Source organism: Meles meles, chromosome 12 (genome assembly GCF_922984935.1).
Source record: "Meles meles chromosome 12, mMelMel3.1 paternal haplotype, whole genome shotgun sequence".
Lineage (NCBI taxonomy): Eukaryota > Metazoa > Chordata > Mammalia > Carnivora > Mustelidae > Meles > Meles meles.
Window position 1 is genome coordinate 31747687 of NC_060077.1, and position 22151 is coordinate 31769837.

Below are 22151 nucleotides of genomic sequence, written 5' to 3' on the forward strand. Positions count from 1 at the left end.
GAGAGGTGAGAAGTTCAGAGGGAGAAGCAGACTCCCCGTGGAGTGGGAGCCCGATGTGGGACTTCGATCCCGGGACTCTGGGATCGTGACCTGAGCTGAAGGCAGTTGCTTAACCAACTGAGCCACCCAGGTGCCCGTTAAAAAGTCTTTTTATAAATCCAATTATATCTCCATAATAAGGTAGGAAACTCATATAATCATTTTTGAGGTATGCCAAGAAGGTGTTTGGTAAAAATCAGCATCCAGTCCTGATTTTTTTTAAGTCTTAACAGATCAGGTCTATAAAGATAGTTCATGAACATGGTAAACTAGCAGTCATAGCCAACGGTTGGCATTTCACCTAATAGTGAAAGAGGAGATCTGTCTCCCTTCAAGTCAAGATAAAGACCCAGACGCCGTGCCAGTTGAGGAATGAAACAACTGTGAGGAATGACAAATGGACTGAAATAGTTTTTTCTTACACAACAAGAATTTAGGAAGTTGAAAGTTGGTGGTTGAAACAGCTGCTCAAAAATTTCATCCAAGGTCTAGGATCCTTCTATTTTTCCATTCCGCTACATGTGACTTTTGTCCTCAATTGTCTATGGTTACAAGATGGCTATGACACCTCCAGGCGTTGTATCCAAGTTCCAGGCAGGAAGCAGGGGAGAGGGAGGAATGCAAAGCAAAGACTTTTCCCAAATCTTAGCAGATTTCCACTTGAGCCTTGCTATTCAGAATTGGGTCTTTAGAGCCCAAAATATTTTGGGGTGACACACATTGGCCCCTACCCCAAATAGAATCTGCCACAGATGACCACTGCCACCAGCACTGAGTGCTGCTCTAAAAGTGCTAGCCAACATGGGTTTTAAAAAGAAACAAAATAAAGGGCTATCTGTATAAAAAGGAGAGGCAAGCTTTTTATTTCCAGGTTATATGACAGATTAAGTCCAATAAAATAGTAAGTTATTAGAAACCTAGATTAATTCAATGAAGTTGCTAGTAATAAAATAAATATACAAAAAGATATATACAATCAATAGTTGTCCTATATAAAACAGAAAGACTCCACTTAGAAATCCCACAAAATCAGAACGAACTGAAGAATAAACATACGTATTAAACATGTATGTAAGAAGACCTAAGAAGAGAAAACTATACAGCCCTCCTGATGGTTAGAGGCAGATTTGAATGACTGCGGCTTTGATACGAAGATTGAGTATTACATAGAACTTAGGAATTCTTCACACATTAGTTAATTTTTTTTTTTAAAGATTTTATTTGACAGACAGAGATCACAAGTAGGCAGAGAAGCAGGCAGAGAGAGAGAGAGGAGGAAGCAGGCTCCCTGCTGAGCAGAGAGCCTGACGTGGGGCTCGATCCCAGGACTCTGGGATCATGACCCGAGCCGAAGGCAGAGGCTTTAACCCACTGAGCCACCCAGGTGCCCCAGTTAATTCTTTCTTTAAAAAAAGATTTTATCTATTTATTTGACAGAGAGAGAGATCAAAAGTAGGCAGAGAAGCAGGCAGAGAGAGGGGGAAGCAGGCTCCCCACCGAGCAGAGAACCTGATGCAGGACTCAATCCCAGGACCCCGAGATCATGACCTGAGCCGAAGGCAGAGGCTTAACCCACTGAGCCACGCAGGCGCCCACCTTAGTTAATTCTAATCAAGATCCCAATGAGGAAGGGCGCCTGGGTGGTTCAGTGGGTTAAGCCTCTGCCTTCGGCTCAGGTCATGGTCTCAGGGTCCTAGGATCGAGCCCCGCATTGGGTTCTCTGCTCGGTGGGGAGCCTGCTTCCCCCTCTCTCTCTGCCTGCCTGCTTCCCCCCCCTCTCTGCCTGCCTCTCTGCCTACTTGTGATTGCTCTCTTTCTGCCAAATAAATAAATAAATAAATAAATAAAATCATTAAAAAAAAAAAAATCCCAGTGAGGTGTGCAGGGACAAGAGGTTGAGCTCTGAGAAAAAGAATCCTGGGCCATCTGGAAGAACAGATTTTTAAAAAACTTAAAAAAAAAATACTGAAAATACTGTCCTGGTCAGTCCAACTACATATAAAGTGAATTATGAAGCTACAAACAGAAAAGAGAATTCTAAGGAACAGTGAAGAATGCCATTCTAGAATGATGCAGGGACCCTGGAAGTTACATCCCAAACAGACAGATTTAAGAGTTAAATGCAAAACATGGAACCAAAAAAGGATTTAAAGAAGGGGCCTTTTAAGGGCCAAGGAAAAAATACAAAGAAAAAGACAAAAAGACCAATTGCACAGGATCTGAACATTTCTGTGCATTAAAAATGTGGTAACAAAGATAAAAATGTATGTGCCAACATGTTGTGTATGTGTATGTGTGTGTGTGTGTAAATAACAAAGACTGAAATTAGACAATTCATACGAGGAGAAGAAAAAGGTAAAAAAACATGAACCAAATCACACTCTTGATGTATCAAAATGGTAAATATAAAAAGTGGACATGATGCCAAGTGTGTACACAGGTGCAGGGAAAAGGATGCTCTTGGGGCCCATGTGGGAGAATTAAGAATGTCATGCTGGCTTCAACCTAGGAACAGCTTTGCAAGGTTTGTGAACTCTGCCCATGAACTCCACTTCTCAGAATTTATTCTGAGGAAATGATCGAAGGGCCAGATGGGCTTATGTTCCAGAATTATTTGTAAGTACAGATAATGATGTTCAATAGTAAAGGAATAGATCGATCATGCCACAATGGGAACATCAATGTTTCTGAAAAATATTCTGTAATGTGGAAAATGCTCATCATAAAACATTAAATGGAAAAAGAGAGAAATAACACCCAAAGAATGAATCTAGTTTTGCTTTAAAAGCAAAGGCGTATTATATGAGCACAGAAAAACAAAACAAAACAAAACAAAAAACCCAGAAGTAAGTGTGCCTCTGGCAGTGGCCTATGAACTGATACCAACGGGTATTTTCTTACAATTTTCTGACTATTTTTCCAAATTTCTTCAGCACATACATATTGCTTATATAATCAGGAAAAAAAAGTTTACATGTAAATGAAAGAAAAACATCAAGTCTCCAATGAAGAGGGGGAAGGGTATTTTCAAATCATTTTCAAGACAAAAGACCAAGAATCACAGCATGTTCAATATTCAGCCTCATTTGCCATTGAAGGTGCAAAGTACGGAGATGATAAGCCGCCACTTAGCCAAGTACACAGAAGCCCTCGCTGCAGGGCTGACAGCAGCTGCGGTGTCCGGGTCCCTGCAGAGATGTTTTTACTGTAAGTTCTTTTGAAATTAAAAGGAGAGTGTGATGATGACGAACTAAGCCCAGATTGAATTTGTCTTTTACAAATGCAGTTGTACAATAGGACTTTTCCTACTTGTCACGTAGGGTCTATGATGGCCACGATGCGGCCCTGGGAGGCCGCTTGCACACTCTGGAGGGCAGTGGTGGAGTGGCAGGTGTCCGGGAGCACCACTGTGTGGTCACCGTGACCTGAATGAAGACTGTCTGGACACCCAGCGTTGAGCCGGAGTCTCCCCGGCACAGGGGACGCTCTCACCTGAGCACTATTGCTGGCTGATCTCTTCATAATGAAATGGTGTGACTTTACACGCCACCAAAACCATATAAAAAATGGTTCCTGAGATTATTTCCTTATCTCAAAACTTTCACTTTTAGAAATCTAAGAAAATGCTAAAGGAGTATAATGCAAAAAGATGCTCTGTGAAGAATGGTTCATAACAGTGAAATGATCTATAATAGTGAAAACATGGAAATAACTTCAACATCCAACAAAAGAACGTCTAATAGAATCCTATGCCTCCACTGGGAATTACAACTCCGGACAGATAGTTCAGTGATGTGGGAAAAAAGTCTGCTATGCAGCAAGGTGGAAAAAAAAAAGATTAAAATGATATATACACTATGTTTGCAGTAATGTAAAAATCCACTTTGAAACAAGCAGAAGGTAATGTATCAAAGTGCAAAATGCAGTTTATTAGGAATTATGGGGGGCCTTTTTCCTGACTTCCACATTTCCTGAAATGTGGTTATTTTGCTGCCATAATTTAAAAAGTATACTAAAAAGCACTTCATAAACTATAGCTCTCTATATAAATGTAAAGTATTATCACTGAGAAAGCAGCTTAGACTTGCTTAGGACTGAGCGGAAGGAACATTAATTCCAGATGAAGCCCACCCACCTCTGCAGAGAGCACGGGCACACGTCCCGTGGAGGGCTTCCTCCCGCAGGGCTGAGCTGGTGAGCTGAACTCCCTGGAGCAGAGGGAGGCCCTGCGAGGTGAAGGTGAGCTTCTAGACACATCTATCCCAGTACCAGGCCCTGGATGGATGTCGAGCACCCATCTGTGTGCTCGCCATTTCCCAGCGGAGACTAGATGGCCAGGCCCGATGCTGGTCCATCAGGACCTGGCTATGCTGAAACTGGGCTGTGCTCCTGAGACGGAGAGCTGTCTCTACCAGAAGACTCTGTCGTAGAGCTGCTTCAGGGAGGTGAGTCCAGGAAATCTGCCTTTTCCTAAACCCCCACCATTTGAGATCATTCTCCCCTCCTGGAATATACTAATATTCACTTGGAATACTGTTAATAATTCTTCTGTTTGTTTTTATTATTATCATTATCTTTCTAAACATACCATACAAAGGAAATTCCTGATCGAGATCATACAGGAGCCCGTCCGAGGACACAATGATCGATACACCTTCTTTCTGCCTGCAGGAGAGACCCAGTGTCTTGCAAGCCCATTAAGGAAAGCAGGCCGATGGGACACCCTCAGATGGCCCTCGGCTCTTCTTTCCTACAGTGGAGCGCTTCCTGGGGCAGCGATGACTTCTAAGAGAGTGGTCCCATGTGTGGGTCATCGGCACAGGCAGCAGGGCCAGTCTCTAAACCAGAGGCGTGAGTGGGCTGGGCTGTATGTATCCGAGCTGCTGTGCTTTCCCCTTTCTGCGGAAGGAGTGAGGCCAAGGGGCGGGCACGCCGCGCTAATTTCCAGGCTTACTGCCCAGCGGGGAAGTCCTGCCGGCTGGGGGCTGCACAGCACACAGGAGCTCTGCCATGTCTAGGGCATCAATCGCATCCACGCTGCTCACGCTCGCATCCCCTGTGCCCAGCAGGCCTCCTGGCACATAGTAGGTGCTCAGTAAGTGCTTGTTAAACTCGATGGTGAAGGGTTTCTCCTCACTGTGTCTTCTCCGGTGTTCCGTGAGGTGGGCACTCCAGCCGAACATCTCCCCGCACTCGTTACATCGGAACGACTTCTCCCCAGAGTGGACTTTCTGATGTTTGATGAGACAGTGATTCTGGCTGAAGGCCTTGCCGCACTCGCCGCACTTGTAGGGCTTCTCCCCCGTGTGGATGCGCTGGTGCACGATGAGCGACGAGTGGCAACTGAAGGCCTTCCAACATCGGCTACAGTCGAAGGGCTTCTCCCCAGTGTGGATGCGCTGGTGCACGATGAGGTAGGAGTGGGAGCTGAAGGCCTTGCCGCACTCGTTGCACTTGAAGGGCTTCTCCCCGCTGTGGATGCGCTGGTGCACGACGAGGTAGGAGTGGCAGCTGAAGGCCTTGCCGCACTCGCCACACTTGAAGGGCTTCTCACCCGTGTGGATGCGCTGGTGCAGGGTGAGGCGCGAGCGGCTGCTGAAGGCCTTGCCACACTCGCCGCACTTGAAGGGCTTGTCCCCGTTGTGGATCTTCTCGTGCACGGTCAGGGACGAGTGGCAAGTGAAGGCCTTGCCGCACGCGCCACACTGGTAGGGCTTCTCGCCGGTGTGGATGCGCTGGTGGCGGGTCAAGTGCGTCCTCTGGTTGAAGGCCTTGCCGCAGGCGCTGCACTGGTAGGGCTTCTCGCCTGTGTGCACGCGCAGGTGCATGTTGAGCAGTGAGCTGCAGCTGAAGGCCTTCTCGCAGGCGCTGCACTTGTAGGGCCGCTCACCCGTGTGGATCCGGTGGTGCACGTTCAGCGACGAGTGGCAGCTGAAGGCCTTGCCACACTCGCTGCAGAAGAATGGCTTCTCCCCAGTGTGAATGCGCTGGTGCTCAATGAGGTTGGTGCTCCATGTGAAGGCCTTGCCACATTCGTGGCACTTGTAGGCCTTCTCCCGGGCGTGCCACCGCCGGTGCAGCGTCAGTGACGAGCTCTGCCGGAAGGCCTTCCCGCACTCGCCGCACACGAACAGGCCGTCTCCCGCCGCCACTCCCCGCCGCCCACTTGAGGGTGGGTGTTCGCCGCGGTCACTGGACCTGCTGGGGCCTCTCCCCGGGCCCCCTCTCCGTCCACCAGACTGGAAGCTCGCGGTGGGCCTGTCAGGAGGGTCTCCTTCTGCAGGAATGGTCTGAGGGGTGAAGAGGGTGCACCCAGCGGGGAAATCCTCAGATGCCTTGCAGCTGCGCCAGCGCCCCTCCGGGGGAACGTCCCCCCGGCTGCCCAGCGCTAGCCTCCGCAGTGCAGCCTTGTCTTGGCCTGGAGCAGCCGCCAGGCCCTCGCTGGCCCACTCGCTGCCACTGGAGCTAAGGACGCTGGACCTCCCCGGTGGTTTGGTGATCGGCTCCTGGCAAGGCTCTTCCTTGTAAACACCCTGCTGTTGACACGACTTGTCCTTCACCCCAGGCCCGGGCTCCCCCTCTACAAGAAATGAGAAATGCAATCTTCTGTAAGCCGGTGGAGGCGATACACTAGAGCCCAGAATGAGGTCTGACAGGGGTTTGGATAAGCACAGAGACAAGAGGGCAGGCCACTGCCAGAGTGCACGAGGGCCTGAGAGGCAGAGCCCGCGGGCATGCATCTCGAGTGAGATGGGCCACAAGCCCGCAAGCGGGGAGGAGGAAAAGGAGACGGGGAGCTCCATATCGAGCCAGGGGCAAGGGATGGAGTAGGACTCACTTATTGAGACATCGACTGAGACTACTGTGTGTCGGAATCGGGTTGGGGCTAGGTGTGAACACGGGGTAAACACAATCCAGAAATGGTAATTACATCTAAGTTCTCCCTGGTGCCAGAAGGGAAAAGAATGCCCCCAGACCGCCTCTCTTTGGTTTTTCTTTGAACGCTTCCAACTCTTAAGTGTGTGCTCTGGCCCTGACACATATGTATGATTCTTTACAAGTTCAATTCATCTCTTGTCAGCTTCACATCCCTGGAGGGCCGTCCCCCTCAGAGCCACCTCTGTGAACGGTGATCCCCACCTCCCCGTACCCCCAGGCTGACTCTGCCCTCTTGGTGAGGGAGGTCCTGCACCCCAGTTCCAAGCAGACTCCCCACCCCTGTCCATCCAACAAGTGCCACTTGTGAAATGTTTCCAGAGACGTGGACATGATTTCTGTTTCCCACCAGTCAAAGGCAGATGTCTTTGCGTGTTTTGCTCACCGCTGTATTCCCAGCATCGTTCCCCCCAACATAGTTGGTCCTCTGTGTGTGTTTAAGGAAGGACGGGAAGCAGGACCACAAGGAGGCAGGGTGGGGGGCGGTCCTGGGAGGCAGGAGTCTGCACATCCTTCCACTGCGCCCCCCACTCACCTGGACAAGCCCCTCCAGGGACTTCTCTGGGCATCCGCCAAGGCTCCTCGCCTCGTTCTAGGTGGGAGATCACATCCGGCTTGCAGACTGGGGGTCCTGCTTGCAGGGAGAAAGAGGTGTGCTGTGGCTCCCCAGGGCATGGCTGTCCGCGAGCTGTGCGCCGTCCCCAGGGATGGGGGGCTCTTACACACAGAATCCAAACTCACGTGTGTGCTCTGAGGACCACATGGGTACTGACACCCCCCTGCCCAGTCTCTCTTGGAAAGCTCTAGGTAGGCTGGGCTCTCAGGTCCCTGTCCACCCTCTCCCTCTCTTATGGCCCACTTCGGGACCAGCCCCACCTCAGACAAAGATGCTGGCAGTGACATGCACTGTCCAGCCCCAACACGAGTGTAGCGGCCACACCCCCCACATCCTGCAGGGCCAGCACCAGGGCTGGTACCACAGGGAGGCTTGGTAATACCTGTGGCATGGCAGAGTGGCCAGACCACACACTGGGCTTCGAGGAACTGTCTTACCCAGGGCAAGAAGGTTCTGGTAGTTCTCCAGCATCACATCACGGTACAAGGCCCTCTGAGGGGAGTCTAGCTGGCCCCACTCCTCCTGGGTGAAGTCCACAGCCACATCCTTGAAAGTCACTGATTCCTGGAAGGACAAGCACATTCTCATTCACCCTGGACAGGAATGATTTGGACTGTGTTCATGGTTCCAAGCAAGCCACACGTCAATTGAGGACCTTAGGGATGAAGGGTTAACCTCTGATGACCCTCTCTTGAGCATGGAAGGTGCTATAGGGCGCCATCTATCATACAGCCCCAACATACACAGCATGCCTGGGCCGGGAGTTGCCAAGCCGACCTGGCCTCTGGACTGGGAGGGCCAAGTGACCCGGCCAGCCTGGGTCCGGGTGCCTGTTGGGCTGGAGGCTGCTGTTGAGTTCTGGGTAAAATGCTATGCTTCCCACGGTTAAGAATGTCAAACTTAAGAACCTGAAAGAAGAGTACAAAGAACCCAGAAGCCCTCTTGAAATCTCACCATTGCAAAAGGACCTTATTCTGGAGAGGAAGCCATTATCACACCCTAAGGAAGGAAACCATACTTATCAGCAAGTTCTGTCAGCTAGAGACCAAAGGAGCCACTCTTGGTTCTTCTTGCCTGCCTCCCACACCTTCCCACGGGACCCCTGCTCCCCTGCCCTCCCTGAACCCAGGTATTGACCTGCTTCCACCTTCCCTGGCAGGGGTCACTGACACTTGCATGCACTTCTGTTCTAGAACCCCAGGCTCTTCTGCTAATAGGGCTCCTCACCCACTCTGGAGTCCCCAGGTTGCCTCCCCAATGCTCCTCTTGGTCTCCATGCTCCAATCCCACCCTGGGTCCCCCTTGCCAGCAAATAAGCTCTCAAAGCCCATCAGGGTGTCGACCTAAGGTGGCAAGGGTGGCTCGCTCTTCAAAGATGTGGGTGCCATGGGAGACTGGCTTAAATCGTAGGCAGGGCACTACATTAGACATAAGAATGAAGAATAAATCAAGCAGAGGAGGCCTGGCTCCCATCTCCCTGTTTGTTGGGAGTGACTGGCATGCAGCCAAGCTCCTGGGGGTCACATTTCTCTGGAAACCCTGGGTCTGCATCAGCACCCATGGTCAGACACCAGGGTGTGGAATTTCAAGCCCTGAGACGGCTATCAGACAGTCTCGGGAAGAGAGGGGACATCCTCTGGGGTCACAAGAGCTTTGACCTTTAGCTCTAAAAGTGGTTTATACTTTTAGATAGTTCTCAACGTTGCCGCAGACTAAACTGTGTCCTCCTGAAATTCCTATGTGGAATCACAAGCGTGATTGTGTTTGGAGACAGGGTCTTTAGGAGGTAAATGAGGCTACATGGGGTCATAAAGGTGGGCCCTGATCTGACAAGCCTGGTGGTCTCTGAGAAGAGGGCAAAGAAGATCTCTCTCCCCATTGCGAGTTCTGAGGACAGACCACCTGAGAGCATGGTGAGAGCCAGGTGGAGAGCTGCAGCAAACCGGACCCCGCCAGCACCCTGATCTCAGACTTCTGGCCCCTGGAACTGTGAGGAAATCAATTTCTGTTGTTGAAGCTGCCAAGTCACTGGCATTTTGTTACGGCAACCCGAGCTAAGACAAATGCCAACCTAAAACAGGAGGAAAGATAAAGCCTCTTTTTGTACCACACACAAAATACAACTCCAGCTACAGCAAGGATCTAAATGTGGAGGCTTCTGGGAGATAATTCCAAGTCCCTGGCTGGCATGATAGCAGACCTGGAAACCAGGAGGAAAAGATTTACATTTGCTCCATGAAAGTTTACATTTTCTTTTCTTTTTTTAAGATTTTATTTATTTATTTGAGGGAGAGCACGAGTGAGCAGAGGAGCAGAGGGAGAGGGAGAAGCGGACTCCTCACTGAGCATGGAGCCCAATGTGGGACTTGATCCCAGGACTTTGGGATCATGACCCGAGCCAAAGGCAGCCGCTTAACTGACTGAACCACCCCAGTGCCCTGAAAGTTCATGTTTTCTGCAAGCAACACTGACAAATCGCTACGAAGAAAAAAAGAAAATGGGCCTAGGGTATAACCAGACAATTCACAGAAGACTGGCAAATCACTAAGCCCATGAGGCAACACTCAATCATACCAGACATCCCGAAATGCAGAATAAAACAGAAAGATACCGTTTCACACACAGAAGAGAGGGAAAATGTTTAAAGCCTGCAAATACCAAGTGTGGGCTGGTCCACAGGGAGATGGGATGGTCTCACACCTCTGGACAGGTGTGAGGGGGACATCCATTTTGGAAAGCAAAACATAATCTACTATCGCTAGCAAAAGCTGACAGTATGTATTCCCTGCACCTTGAAAGGCCACTGTGAGATTCCTACCCAGCCTAGAGTGGTTGAGAAAACACTGGAAACATGCTGAATGTCCATCGGGAGGGATGAATATACAACAGGACACCGTGCAGCAGTGAAAATGAGCATGGCAGAGGAACCTGTCCATGGAGAGCTCTTGGGAGCTCGGCAGTGGTTACAAAGGCAGGCTGAGGGGAACCATGCCTGGCGTGATGCCCAGCAGTCCCGCGTGGAGGTTACAAATACTCCGATGTGCATGTAGCTCCGCTGTCTGCTGGGTAAGCGCACAAGCTCTGAGCCTAGTGGCCCAGGTGGGCTCCCAATCTTGTTCTTACTAGCTATGAGTCGGGGGTGCCTCAGTTGCCTTGTCTGCTAATCGTCCATGTCACTGCATCATAGTGAGGATTCAATGAATTACTACTACATGTGAAGCGCTCATCCAAGGGCCTGGCAGACAGCAGGTGCCCTCTGGTGTTTGCTGTTAGTCACCATCCTCTGAAACTGTCATAGACTGAGGAGGGCAGGAGAGGAGGGAGATCCTGCCTTTACCTGCAATGTTTTGTTTTATTTTGTTTTAGGATTTATTTATTTGACAGACAGAGATCACAAGTAGGCAGAGAGGCAGGCAGAGAGGGTGAGGGGAAGCAGGCTTCCTGCTGAGCAGAGAGTCCGATGCAGGGCTCAATCCCAGGACCCTGAGATCATGACCTAAGCTGAAGGCAGAGGCTTAACCCACTGGGCCACCAAGGCGCCCACAATATTTTGTCTTTTAAAAGGATTTGGAACAAATATGACAAAAGGTAGACATTAATTTTGCAAAACAGGTACACAGAAAGTTGTTATTATTCTGTTTAACGGTTTCAGCATTTTTAAAAAAAAGAAAAAGCCACTCGAAGAGGAAGAAATGCAGATTTCCAACAGACGATGCAAAGACTAATGATTTCTTGTCAGGAAAATGGAAATCAAAACAAAAATAAGGTCATGCGTTTTTCCCTATCAGAGCAGCACCAATTAAAACCTGGGATCCCAGCCACAAGGAAGCATTTTTGTCAGGAGTGGGAACTGTTACACCCTTTTGGGCACTTATACCACAGGAACAAAAGTTCCTGCACATAAGGAAGCAAACACAAGGCAGGATATCACAGCACTGTACTTACCCCAAACCAACCAACCAACCAACCAACCAACCAACCAAAGCATTAGGACAGTGGGCTAAATCAGGGCACATGCATACAGGCAGACCGTGGAAAATAATGCAGCTAGCCAAAGACAGGCGTTGTACGTTACACTAAGTGAAGGAGGCCAGAAGAAGGTGGCCATGTACTGTATGATCTCGTTTATGTGCAATGCCCAGAATAAGCAAATAGAGACAAAAAGCAAAGGAGCGGTTGCTGAGAGCTAGAGTGACTGCTGATGGGCACGGGGCTTCTTTTTGGGTAAGGAAATGGACTGTGGTGACAGCTGCTCTACGTGAATGCGCTCAAAACCACCGAACGGGATGCCTGCCAAGGGTGGGTTTTATGGTGTGTGAATTACACGTCAACTTGAACACAGGACAGCACTGGAATGTATACAGTATGATTCCATTTTTAAAACAACATGCTTAAGCTTATGTATGCTGGAGTCTGTGTACGAGAACAAGGGGAGAGATGCGGGAGTCAATGTCAAAACTGGGGACACTGGTTGCCTCAGAGGACTGTGACCATAGGTGTGGGGAAAGGAGGAGATTAGCGATAGAGTGTGCTGTGGGACTTTGTTACACAGCAAATACCGGTTTTATAAATTTTTTAAAAAATTACTTTTTGAAGAAGAAGGAATTAAAAGCAGAGCAGGGGTTAGCTGTACCATTTTGGTCTAGACACCTAGTTTGCTCAAGCTTCAGTTTCTCTAGCTAGGGAAAGGACTGGGAGCAGTGGGCCCCCTGGGGTTGAGAAGAAAAGGAAGTGGGGTAGAAGCATGCCAGTCTTGAGTACCAAGGAAAGGACCCAGCATCTGTCAGTCCGCACTTGGCCATCTCCTACCCACTGGCTGCGCACACCAAGAGGCTGGAAACCCGCCCCTACCTGATGAATTGGGAGAAAACAAAGAGCAGCCTGGGCCGTGTCCAGAATTGTGACGGGGATGTCTATGGTCTCAGACATTAGAGGAAGGGTAGACCACAGCAGAGAGGCCAAGGGCACAGAAATGCGGTGAGTTGGGCTTCAGCAGTACAGCGAACCGAGGTGGCAGAGGCGCGCGTCCTGAGACTTCATGCTCTCGGAGCTCTGGTGTCCCAGGAAGAGCCGTGGGAGCGCGCCGCTATGGGCCAGACTGGGAAGACGGGTACTCCAAGGTCCACATCCTTGTATTCTGCCGCAGGATGGACAGAGGGAAGGCGGGAGAGAGGGACAACAGCTTCTGAGTGTGGGCTGGCGGAGTGAAGCAGCAGCCTGGTCAAAACTGGGTTTCCTGTTCTGCTTCCAGACACAAAATGGTAACAAGGACCACATTTGCCCTCTTACCTCAAACAACTAGTAAACTGGGCAAAACGTGTAAGACAATGATTGATTTCAAGACACCGGACAAGCTGCAGCTCAGAAAACAGACTGCTGAGAGAAGGGAAACAAAATGAGCCCTAGAGCCAACCCCTTCCTACCCAGAAGCAGTTTCCAGACTGCTGTGTGGGCAGGTGGAAGCCAGATGAGCCTGTGGTCTCACCAAGCTGAAGAAGAACAGAGTTCAGAGAGTCCAGGAGATTAAATCTCTAGGGCAACATGCCAGAGGAGAGGGAGTTTCACAGACTCAGATCTCTGGATCCACTTGAGACTGACTGAGGACTGACAGGCATGTGCCTGGGAAGAAACAACCCCAAATCAGGAAAAGAAACACGAGAAAGAAGTAGGCAGAACAACCATTAAAACTCACACAAGGCTGGGAGTAGTTTATGTTCTGACCAGCCAGAGAAGAACGTCTTCCTGCTATATGGGCACTGAGTAAAGTTCCCAGGAGAGGAAAGCATCGGTGTCTGACAAAATTAGCCCAAGACTAAAGATTTCTCTGGTTCCACCTTTTTAAAAAGATTTTATTTGACACAGAGAGAGCACAAGCAGGGGGAGCAGCAGGTAGAAGGAGAAGCGGGCTCCTCATGAGCAGAGAGCCCAATGTGGGGCTCAATCCAAGGACCCTGGGATCATGACCTAAGTTGAAGGCAGACGCTTAACCAACTGAGCCACTCAGGTGGCCTCTCTGGCCCTACCTGAACAAAACCTAAAGAGCAAGCCTTGAAAGGATCCAATTGATACTAAGAAATTTCACTGCATCCCAGAACAAATTCCTGAAATATTTAAGAAATTCCCAAAAAGCCAATACTCAACAAAGTAAAATTCACTCCAGCATCTAATAAAGTTAACTAAAAGGAAAAAAAAAAAACAAGTTAATAAAATCAGAGAAATTAAGAGTATACTAAAATAGTATTTGCGGGGGCACCCGGGTGGTTCAGTGGGTTAAAGCCTCTGCCTTTGGCTCAGGTCGTGATCCCAGGGTGCCGGGATCGAGCCCCACATCAGGCTCTCTGCTCAGCGGGAGGCCTGCTTCCTCCCCCTCTCTCTGCCTGCCTCTCTGCCTACTTGTGATCTCTGTCTGTCAAATAAATAAATAAAATCTTAAAAAAAAATAGTATTTGTTTACCTCAAAAGAATGCATTCAGGGAGAAATGAACAAAAGAGACACAAGACATATAGAAAACAAATACCAAAATTGCAGATATAAATCCAGCCATATTAGTAATTATATTAAATGTGAATGGTCTTAATACTCCAATTGGAAATTAGAGATTGTCAAACTGAATTTTAAAATTAACACCCAATCATACATCAGGTACAGAAACCTACTTTAAATTAATTTTTTAGGATTTTGTCAGAAAGAGAGTACGAGCAGGGAGAGTAGCAGGTGGAGCAGGCAGAGGGAGAAGCAGGCTCCCCGTCGAGCAAAGAGCCCGATGTGGAACTCAGTCCCAGGATCCTGGGATCACGACCCGAGCCAAAGGAAGATGCCCAACCAACTGAGCCACCCAAGCATGCCAGAAATCGACTTTTAAAACAAAGAGAAAGGTAGATTAAAAGTGGGAGAATGGGAAAAGATATACTCTGCAAATACTAATCAAAAGAAAGCTGAAGTGGCAGTATTAACATTAGACAAAACAGATTTCAAAGCAAAGGACATCATCAGAGACGTTATATAATAATCATTACATGGTTATGTCACGGTCATTATCACAACAGCAATTCATTAAGAGCTCACAACAATCTTAAATATAGATATTCCTACTAACAGAGCTTCAAAATACATAAAGCAAAAACTTGACAGAACTGAAGTGAAATAGACAAACCCATGATTATACTTGGTAATTTCAACAGTAATTTCTCTCAATAATTGATACAACACATAAGCAGAAAATATGTAAGGTTACAAAACGACTGAATAACACATCATCAACATGACTTAATTGACATTTGCAGAACATTCTAGCTGACAAAAGCAGAAGGTACATTCTTTTCAAAGTGCATACAGAACATTTACAAAAATAAACCACATTCTGGGCAATAAAATAAATCTTAGTAGATTTGAAAAAATTCAAATCGTAGAACATTCCTTCTCTAGCTACAAAAATCTGTAATAGAAAGATACCTAGAAAAAATCCTCCAAATATTTGGAAATTAAACAACACATTCCTAAAACATACATGGTTGAAGAAGAAATCACAACAGAAACTGGAACTATTTTGAACTGAATAAAAATGAAAATACAATATAAAATTTGTGGGATGTAGAAGGCAGTGCTTAGAAGGAAAATTTATAGCACTGCATACTACATGAAAAAAGAAGAAAGGTGTGTTTAGACAAATCTGAGATCAAGATCAGTATCTGAGTTTCAACTTTAAGAAACCAAAATAAATAAAGAAATAATAAGGATCTGAAATAAATGAAATAGGAATAGAAAAGCAATAGAGAAAATCAATGAAACCAAAATATGGCTCTTGGAAATGATCAATAAAATTGCTAATTAAATATACATTTACTATTTGACTCAGCAATTCCACTTAAATAGTCACTCAAGAGAAATTAAAACACATGTCTATCCTTGTACTCAAACATTTACAGCAGGTTTGCTTGTAATAGCCAAAACTTGGAAACAACCTAATGTCCCCTAATGAACAAACTGTAAATACCCATTTACAGTGGTGTTTTGTGCTGAGCTGTGACCCCTCCAAATTCATACGCTAAAGCCCTAGCCCACAGGACCTCAGAAAAATGATTATACTTGGAGATAGGGTCTTTAAAGAGATAATTAAGGTAAAATTAGGTCATTATGACGAGCCATCAATCAACAGGACTGACGTCCTTATTAAGAAAAAGGAAATTTGGAGTCAGACATGTACAGAGAAAGACCATGTGAAGATGCCGGGAGAAGGTACTTTCACAAACCAAGAAGAGAGGCCTCAGAAGAAACCAAACCTGCTGACATCTTGATCTTGAACTTCCAGACAATAAATTTCTGTTGTTTAAGCCATTTATAGGTCTTTGGCAAGGCAGCCTTTGTAAACTTAATACAAGTAGTATACTACTCACCAATAAAAAGGAACAAACTACTGATACACATAAAGACATGAACTCAAAAGCATTACACTAAATGAAATTTGAAACCAAAGACTACGTGGGACACCTGGCTGGTTCAGTTAGTAGAGCAAGTGACTCTTGATCTCCGGGTTGTGGGTTTGAGCCCCACATGGGGTATAGAGATTACTTGAACATAAAATCTTTAAAGAAAGAAACCGAAAAAAATAAAAAAAATAAAAAAAGAAACCGAAGACTACATACTATATATTTCCATAAGAAATTCTTAAAAAGGCAAAATTGTGGTTGCCAAGGAGCGGGGGGAGAGGGCTGACTCCAAAGGGGCATGAAGGAACTTTTTAGGTGATGGAAACATTCTAGGTTATGACTGTGGCGCTGGTTACACAACTGTACGCATTTGTCAAAACTCATCAAATCCTCTACTTAAAATTGGAGAACGTTACTGTATACAAATTATACCTCAATAAATGTGATCCAAAAAACCCACTGGATTTCAGGGAGATGAGAAGGTGGGGGTGATGACACATGCAGAGAACATGCCATAACTGAGGCATGCAAGAATGAAGCATCATGGTCATGGCATTGGCAGAGGAAAGGAAAAACATGGGCAGAAACAAAGCTCCAGAGGCGTCAGAATGTGGCTGGAGAAAGGGGGCTATCAGAGGCTACACATGGCTTCTGTGTGGGGGGTGTCAACTGGCAAGGGCAGGGTAGGATCTAAGCCTTGCACTGGCCTGTCTGGGGGTTATTCCCCCTGGGAGAAGCCCATGTCCTGTGCATCTTCATTCTGTAGGACAGGAAAGAAATTCCAGGGGGCAGGTAGGTACGGGAATCAAATGCAGATCTGTGGTAATAAAACTAGTGGGGAAGGGGCGCCTGGGTGGCTCAGTGGGTTAAGCCTCTGCGTTTGGCTCAGGTCACATGGTCTCAGGGTCCTGGGATTGAGCATCGCATGGGGCTCTCTGCTCAGCAGGAAGCCTGCTTCCCCCCACCCTCTCTGCCTGCCTCTCTACCTACTGTGATCTCTCTCCCTCTGTGGAATAAATAAATAAAATCTTTAAGAATAAATAAATAAAACTAGTGGGGAAGTCAGAACAGATTGTGTGGGATGTCCCAGGAAAGCAAAACACTTGACTGTGAGTCTGAGTGGGACTTCCAGGGGAGAAGAGTACTTAGGAGAGGAGGACCAGTTACTCAAGGATCTTGGAAGCTGATCATTCAGGAATAACACCTATGCACATGAAGGGTAATACCCTGAGGTAGTCACTCACGAGCACATGCACAGACACGCACATGCACTTTTTGCTGAACCATTTGAAGGTAAGTTGCAGACATCATGACATCTCACACTATGGGCTTCACCTTGAATATCTTATTCTTTTACCCAATCACAGCGGGATCATCACACCCAAAAAATTTAGTGATGATCTAAGATAAATCCATTTTCAAGTTTCCTCAGTTGTCCCAAATTGCCTTTGAGTTTTTTGCTCTATGGCCTGCCAAAGATCATGTACATCTGACTGTCATGTCTCCTGAGTGTATGTTAGAACAACAGAGCATTCTAACACATTACAGAAACTAGCCATATCTCATAATGTGTTTTATAGTTATTTCTATTTTTCTGTAATGAGACCCCTTTCAAATGGGAGGTAAAGAGAATCACAAAATCCTGAGTCAAAGGACCCTCAACCCTCCAGACTTTTTCACTACTGCAAACTCCTCTTACATCTGTATCCTTTTAAAAACTGTGAGGGATGAGGATGGTTTAGGTGGTAAATAAAATGAGAAACAAAACCCAAAGTCTGTGGAAAGAGGGATTTGGGCCCTACTTAGCTGCGGAAGTGGTCCCAGGATCAACTTCCCTTGCTGGGCTCCCAGATCCTCTAAAATTCCAGGTTTTTTCTTGACAGCCCCATTACAGGATCACTGCACAGAGGAAAAGGACACAGGGATGCACCCCCTACCATCGCTCTTACCCTGGTGCTGCAACACAGCCTTCCTTCAGCACTTTCACTCTCCTACCTGATTCCATCCCAGAAAACTCCCCCAGATGAGGACCATCCCCTAGGTCTGCATGTGGAGATGACAGAAGTGATTTCACGTGAGCTGTCACCTACATGCTTGGGTTCCATTAAAACCACTCCTCAGAGCTCCTGCTATAGTGCTGGGCAAATGACCCACCCACTGGGCTGAAGGAGGCTGGAAGGGACGCTCACTTCAAGGGCACACCCGGACTCTCTTCAGTTGGAGCTCTTCCCATGCCCAGAACTTCCTGAGGAAGGGACAGCAGGCCCCCAGACTAGAAGCGGCGGAGAATGGGTCTTTGGATGACTGAAGATCCCGGGCGGGGGAAAATGCCAACCCTCTTCATAAAGAACAAGATGTTCAGAAGGAAGAAAAGACAACCACTCACCTTGGACCTGGCTTCCGGGAGACCCTGACCCAATTTATCCTCTGGATTTTTTCGGAGGGTAAGAGCAGGCTCCTGAGAGGACAGAGCTGGGGAGGAGAAATTGAGTCAAAGGGGCTGTTAGCCATAGCCCATAGCCACCAGGTGCATACCTGAGCTAAAGCCCACTCCACCCCTGGCTAGGACCAGAGAGGAGTCAGGAACCGCCCCCCCGCAGGTGGGGTGGGGAGAGAGCCCCAATATCGGGCACAATCTGAAGGAAAAACTGCCATTCCCTTCCTCTTAAGCATGCTGGAGCAGTGGAAATAAGCGGGTGTGCACGGTGAAGAGGCAGGAGGCCTGACTCGGCTAGGTGCTTCTGGGAAACCAGCCTGACCTCTCTGAGTGTCAGTCTCCTCAAGTGCAAGTCCACAGCCCCAGTGACTAGAAGAGCCAACTGTACCTGTCTCCTGGGGGTTCGGGGCAGGGGTCTCCATGGCGACCCTCGGCGGCGTTCCCCGGAGGCGTGGGCAGCTCTGTAGCCTCCTGGGCCCCAGGCCAGGCCCAGAGGCGCAGGTCCTGCTCCTGGGGCTCAGAGACAGCCTGAAGGGGAGCCTCGGGGGTCGCACACGCACTCTCGGCTGCACGGTCACCGCCCGCGGCCCCCCTCCAAGGTCGGGGTCAGGCAGGCTCAGCAAGCGCCCCACACTCCAGGCTGCGCTCACGCCCCATCACCCGCGCCCCACGCAGCCCGTCACACACTCAGCCCGGGACACTGTGGGCCGGGACCTGGGCCGGCCTCAGACTCAGCCGTCAGGGACCAGCGGCCGCACAGGGCGGCCGACAGACAGGCCCCGAGGCGGACGGACAGAACGACAGACGGTCGGAAGGATGCACGAGCAAGCGAACCGGCCTCCCACAAAAGCCGACCGATTGCCACAAAGGATAAACCCGGCGAACGCCGCGGGAAAGTGCGTCTGCGCGGACCGGATGCGAACTACAATTTCCGGTAGCCTTTGCGTCGCGCCGGCCCGGACTCCATTTTCCAGAGGGCGTCGGGGTCCCGGAGACGCCCTTTCGCCCGGTCGTAAACCGACGCATGGCAGAGCCTTCTGGGAAATGTAGTTCCCGTTACAGCTATCAAGGGCCCTGGCTCCGCCCCACTCTTCTTCGCACCCATTGCTGCAAAAGGCGCTTGTATCTCCGTGTGTGTGTGTGTGTGTGTGTGTGTTTCTGTGGGGCGGTGTTTGTGTCTCACTGAGGGTGCGAGAGAAACGGGGATTTATTCTATTCGTTCATGTCTCCAGGTGGAGTCGGTTGGGCTCCTACACACATTCATCTTTGCGAAAAGACTCAGGCCTCTGGCCTTAGGGACCCTAGAGGTGGCGGGCGTGCACCTGGGACCCCAGAGGAGGGAGAGCTCCAGACAAGTTGTCAGGCTGGTGGCTGTCCAACCTCAGGAACTTTGGAAGGAGAGTCCGGCCTGTGGCGCTCCTCTGACCCCCCAGAGCTCTAGCTTTAACACAGTAATGACGCCGATATTTATTGAGCACCAGCCACAATGCCGGGCACATTTCCTGCCTGGAAAGGGCTTGACGTGTATTTTCTGGCAGAACATGAACAACAGCTCAGTGGGGTTTGGTATGTCTCCCAGTGGTAACTATTATTACCTTCGTTTCAGAGATAGTGAAAATTGGGCACAGCATGGTGGGGTCACTTGTCAGAGGTCACACGGCCAGGAGGTGGAGCGAGGCTTTGAACCCCGGCGAGTAACTCAAGGAGAAAGTTCATTACCAGGTTCCTACTGAGAGCTGGTTTGGGATGGGGCAGAGGGGATGTAGACTGGCAACTTTCAAACCCCCACCTTGACCCCCAACCTAGGCTTGGCCACAGGTTTCTCACTTAATACCAGCAAATTGTGCCCAGTACAGGAACGGTGTTCAATAGCAACCCCAGGGCAGGAAACAGTGATTGTGGGATTGTGTGCACCTGAATCTCACAGACCTGGTTGTGAATCTTTTTTTTTTTTTTCATTTGTTTATTTGACAGACAGAGATCACAGATAGGCAGAGAGGCAGCCAGAGAGAGAGGAAGGGAAGCAGGCTCCCTGCTGAGCAGAAAGCCTGATGCGGGGCTCGATCCCAGGACCTTGGGATCATGACCTGAGCCGAAGGCAGAGGCTTTAACCCACTGAGCCACCCAGGCGCCCCCTGGTTGTGAATCTTTGAAGGTAGCGGCGAGTGGCTGTTGCGCTACGGGGCTGGATAATAAGCGAGTATACACCTTGTGTATAGGCGAGCCTGTGTATGTATTTGTGTCTCTATGGGTCTTACAGATCTAGGTGTGTTTGTTTAAATCTGTGTGTGGCAGTGTGTACATGTCTTGTGCAGGTGAATCTGAAAACCTGTGTGTGTGTGTCCTCTCCAATAGTTCTGGTTTGTGTTTGGGTATCACAGGTCCAGTATGACTGTGTATGTTCCACTGTATGTCACACAGTGTGTTTGTGTGTACCCACAGTGCTCATCAGTGTGTGCATATTTATGTCACTGTGGGTCTCATGGATCTGGTTGGGTGAGTGTATGTAAATGAGTACAATCCCAGGAACTCTGTATTGAGTGCTCTGTGCACCCATATCTCTGCCTACCAGTCCTGAAGAGTAACAAACAGCAGCTACATGGATGTGTCCGGACTAAAATAAGGAGGTGGATGACAGGGTACATGTAGAATTCTGGAGCTGTGAAAGGCGTTTAATTGAGAATAGGTAGTGTAAGACTCTCACTAGATAAAGAGATGTCCTAGGTTACTCTCTGACTCCGTAGGGTCATCCATGTAAAATCCCAGGGCTGATTAGCAGGGCCATGTGGAGGTCCAGAGAAATACGGGTATATATACCATTTTTAAAAAGATTTTATTAATTTATTTGACGGACAGAGATCACAAGTAGGGAGAGGGGCAGGCAGAGAGAGAGGAAGGAAGCAGGCTCCCTGCTGAGCAAAGAGCTGGATTCAGGGCTTGATCCCAGGACCCTGAGATCATGACCTGAGCTGAAGGCAGAGACTTTAACCCACTGATCGACCCAGGTGCCCCTATATACCATTTTTTAAAAATTTTTATTTATTTGAGAGAGAGAGAGTGACAGAGAGAAGGAGAGGAGAAAGGGTCAGAGGGAGAGGCAGACTTCCTGCCAAGCAGGGAGCCAGATGTGGAACTCGATCCCGGGACTCCAGGATCATGACCTGAGTCAAAGGTAGTTGCTTAATCAACTGAGCCACTCAGGTGCCCCCCTATATACCATTTTAAAAGTAGAAAGCTCACAGTGTGTACAAATGTCGACTTACTATGTTATATGCCTGGTACTAATATACTATTATATGTCAATTATACCTCAACAACAACAAAAAAAGCACTTTAAATTGGAAGATTTTAAAGACCAAAACATATTAAAGACATTAAGGTAATGTCTTATTATATTACTGTTTGATATTAGAACCCAAATACTTATTCCAGGTATCTGTACAGGTAGCTTGTATCAGACTAATCCTCTTGCCAATAATAATTACAAACTTGCACAGAGGAATAGATCTCAGGCAGATAATGGGCTGATGATACAGAGGCCAGAGCTTCAGGGCTTGGAGAATAGTTCTAAATTGAGAGAAAAAAATCCAGAAATTTGGGGATAGCCAAATAGGGATAAACCTCAAAATCTGCATAAAGATTCCCCTTAAATTCTTGAGTGACTCCTTAACTGCATACAATTCCCAGGATGCTTTC

General features: G+C 48.2%; 1 protein-coding gene across 3 annotated transcripts; it reads right to left on the minus strand.

The window, feature by feature from the left end:
- Positions 1–1850: 1850 nt before the first annotated feature.
- ZNF74 (zinc finger protein 74) lies at positions 1851–19382 on the minus strand. 3 transcript variants are annotated; one of them, XR_006821101.1, is made up of 6 exons: positions 18844–19382; positions 18405–18490; positions 8029–8155; positions 7511–7609; positions 4628–6619; positions 1851–3227 (listed from the first exon to the last, which is right to left on the minus strand). XR_006821101.1 is itself a non-coding variant. In XM_046025925.1 (5 exons), exons 1-5 carry the CDS (start codon positions 18875–18877, stop codon positions 4977–4979), a joined length of 1986 nt encoding a protein of 661 aa, XP_045881881.1. In that variant the 5' UTR covers positions 18878–19382; the 3' UTR covers positions 1851–4976. The 3 variants fall into 3 exon arrangements, 2 of the variants coding, with proteins under 2 accessions (XP_045881881.1, XP_045881880.1); XM_046025925.1 differs by having other exon boundaries at positions 1851–6619; positions 7511–7606; XM_046025924.1 differs by having other exon boundaries at positions 1851–6619.
- Between the last annotated feature and the right edge of the window lie 2769 nt (positions 19383–22151).

What these genes read in the sequence shown, in the direction of transcription:
- ZNF74 (XM_046025924.1), bottom strand. Translation starts at nt 18,877, where the DNA reads ATGGAGACCCCTGCCCCGAACCCCCAGGAGACAG. An exon ending in TCCCGGAAGCCAGGTCCAAG is followed by an intron (nt 8,156 to 18,404) that starts GTGAGTGGTTGT and finishes TTGTCCTTCCAG; the next exon opens with GAATCAGTGACTTTCAAGGA. An exon ending in CCCTGGAGGGGCTTGTCCAG is followed by an intron (nt 6,620 to 7,510) that starts GTGAGTGGGGGG and finishes CATTTCTTGTAG; the next exon opens with AGGGGGAGCCCGGGCCTGGG.